This window comes from Salvelinus sp. IW2-2015, linkage group LG15, assembly GCF_002910315.2.
Source record: "Salvelinus sp. IW2-2015 linkage group LG15, ASM291031v2, whole genome shotgun sequence".
Classification (NCBI taxonomy): domain Eukaryota; kingdom Metazoa; phylum Chordata; class Actinopteri; order Salmoniformes; family Salmonidae; genus Salvelinus; species Salvelinus sp. IW2-2015.
The window spans coordinates 57,761,655-57,764,891 of NC_036855.1; the positions used below are offsets into that span (position 1 = coordinate 57,761,655).

The following is a 3,237-nucleotide window of genomic DNA, read 5'->3' on the forward strand; positions in this document are numbered from 1 at the left end:
GCAGTGAACTATGTACAGTACCCCCACACAGTGACTCTGTACCCAGTTAACCCCCCACACGAGTGACTCTGTACCCCACACAGCTGACTCTGTACCAGACCCCACACAGTTGAACTCGTGTACCAGGTACCCCACACAGTGACTTCTTGGTACCCCCACACAGTGACTCAGTACCGGTGCCCCCACACAGTGACTCTGTACCCCCACCCAGTGACTCGTACCCAACACAGTGACTCCTGTACCAGTACCGCCCCACAGTGACTCTGTACCCCACACAGTGACTTCTGTACCCCACATACCTGTACCTCACCCCACACTCTGATGACCAGTACCCCCAACAGTGATTCTGTACCAGTACCCCACACAGTGACTCTGTCCCCCACACAGGACTCTTGTACCCCACACAGTGACTCTGTTACCCCACACAGTGACTCTGTACCAGTACCCCCCCACACAGTGACTCTTGTATCACCCACACAGTGACTCTGTACCCCCACACCAGTGACTCTGTACCCCACAGCAGTGGAACTCTGCTGCCCCCACACAGTGACTCTTGTACACCCCAACAGTGACTGTGTACCCCACACGTAGACTCAGTACCCCCACCACAGTGACTCGTGTACCCCCACAACATGGACTCTGTACCCACACAAGTGACATCAGTACCCCCACAACAGTGGACTCTGTACCCCCACACAGTCGACCCAACACTTGACTCTAGTGTAACCCCACACAGTGACTCTGTCCCACCAGTACCGCGTCCAGAACCACAAGTGAGCTCTGTTACCAGTACCCCCACTACAGTGGACGTCTGTACCCACACACAGTGACTCTGTTACCCCCACACCAGTGACGCCGTGTACCCCCACACGATGACTCAGTACCCCCACACAGTGACTCTGTACCCCCACACCACAGTGACTCTGTACCCCCACACAGTGACTTAGTACCTCCACACGAGTGAACTCTGTACCCCACACGTGACTTCTGTACAGTACCGCCCACACAGTGACTCTGTACCCCACACAGTGACTCTGTTACCATACTCCCACACATGACTCTGTACCCCCACACCGTGACTCTGTACCCCACACTGTGACTCAGTGACCACCACACAGTGACTCTGTACCCCCACACAGTGACTCAGTACCCCCACACAGTGACTTGTTGTACCAGTACCTCCCCTGTTATTTTTACTGTTGAATATTATTATTTTTTTAAATTACAAAAAAATCATAAATAAATAGATGTTCCTCTCTGCTGCTACGGCGCACGGCAAGCGAGTTATTGGAGTGCCAAGTCGAGGTCCAAAAGGCTTCTTTAACAGCTTCTTACCCCACAAGCAAAGGACTCCTGAACAGCTAATCAAATGGCTACCCAGACCCCTCTTTTATTGCTGTCTGCTACTCTCTGGTTATATCTATGCATAGTCCACTTAACTTCTATACATGTACCATATTACCTCTCATTACCTCGACTAACACGTTGACTCGTACAGTACCTCCCACACAGTGACTCTGTACACACACACAGTGATCTCTGTACCTCCCACACAAGTGACGCTGTAACCCCACACAGTGACTCAGTAACCCCACCACAGTGACTCTGTACCCCCACACAGTGACTCTGTACACCCACCACAGTGCTCAGTTACCCCCACACAGTGACTCTGTACCCCCACAGATAGTGACCTCTGTCTCTCTCTCTGTGTGTTTGTGTTGTGTGTTCTGTGTGTGTGTTGTGTGTGTGTGTGTCCTGTCTCTGTGTGTGTGTGTGTGTTGTATCTGTGTTGTGTGTGTTGCTCTTGTCCTGTGGTGTGTGTGTCGTGTGGTGTGTCTGTCTCTCTCTGTTATGTATGTGTGTGTGTGTGTGTTGTGTGTGGTGTGTGTGGTGTGTGTGTGTGGTGTGTGTGTGTGTGTGTGTGTGTGTGTGGTGTGTGTGTGTTGTGTGTTGTTCTCCAGGCCCAGTCTTGAGTGCTTTTCCTGTTCCCTGGAAGGCGTTCTGATTGGCCAACCCAGGGGACCCCAGATATCATGTTTAGCCCCAAACCAACATGCATCCTCATCCTGCACAGCCCGCCCTGTGTGTGTGTGTTAGAGCGGGGTCTGTGCATTCAGGCGATAACAGTGTCTGCTCTTTGGGCTAAAGTGGTTCCGTCTACACAGGATAGGCTGATGGGCTGTGACATCACGGCACTTTGTTTTATATTTTAAAGATGAGCCCAGAGCCTTCACTTCCCTTAATGAACACACTACTCAGAGAGGGTGGGTCTGTGTGTCTGTGTGTGAAGAGCCCAGACCCTTCACTTCCCTTAATGAGCCTAGGTGTAATCATAACAACATACAGGAACTAAAGTCCTTCTGCTCACCTGATCTACCAGCATATTGATAACGCTCCGCGCATTGGCAATACCCTCGACCACTGCTACTCTAACTTCTGCGATGCATACAAAGCCCTCCCCTGCCCTCCCTTCGGCAAATCCGACCACAACGCCATCTTGCTCCTTCCGTCTTATAGGCAGAAACTCAAACAAGATGTACCAGTGACGAGAACCATTCAACTCTGATCCGACCAATCGGAAGCCACGCTTGAAGATTGATTTGATCACGCGGACTGGAATATGTTCCGGTCAGCCTCAGGGAACAACATCGACCTATACGCTGACTCTGCGTTTATGAAGAAGTGCACTGGAGATGTTGTACCCACTGTGACTATTAAAACCCAAACCAGAGACCGTGGATGGATGGCTGCATTCGCGCAAAACTGAAAGCGCGATCCACCGCATTTAACCAGGGAAAGAGGTCTGGGAATAAGTCTGAATGTAAACAGTGTAGTTATTCCCTCCGCAAGGCAATCAAACAAGCGAAATGCCAGTACAGGGACAAGGTGGAGTCGCAATTCAATGGCTCAGACACGAGACGTATGTGGCAGGGTCTACAGGAAATCACGTACTACAAAAAGAAATCCAGCCACAACACGGCCACCGACATCACGCTTCCAGACAAACTCAACACCTTCTTTGCCCGCTAACAAGGACTCCTTCTCTGTGGCTGACGTGAGTAAAAATTTTAAATGTGTTAACCCTCGCAAGGCTGCTGGCCCAGACGGCATCCCTAGCCGCGTCCTCAAAGCATGCGCAGACCAGCTGGCTGGTGTGTTTACGGACATATTCAATCGCTCCCTATCCCAGTCTGTTGTCCCAACATGCTCCAAGATGGCTGCCATTTTTTCTGTACC

The 3,237-nt window shown here is 51.1% G+C and overlaps 1 protein-coding gene across 1 annotated transcript in view; it reads left to right on the top strand.

The window, feature by feature from the left end:
- LOC111974422 (uncharacterized) overlaps window positions 1–3,030 on the top strand; it is a 9,065-nt gene extending 6,035 nt beyond the window's left edge. Inside the window, exons 6-8 of the mRNA XM_070447382.1 lie at window positions 592–653; window positions 851–938; window positions 2,851–3,030. Coding sequence (XP_070303483.1) covers window positions 592–653; window positions 851–938; window positions 2,851–3,030 — 330 coding nt within the window. The remainder of the gene's footprint in view (window positions 1–591; window positions 654–850; window positions 939–2,850) is intronic.
- The last annotated feature ends 207 nt before the right edge of the window (window positions 3,031–3,237 follow it).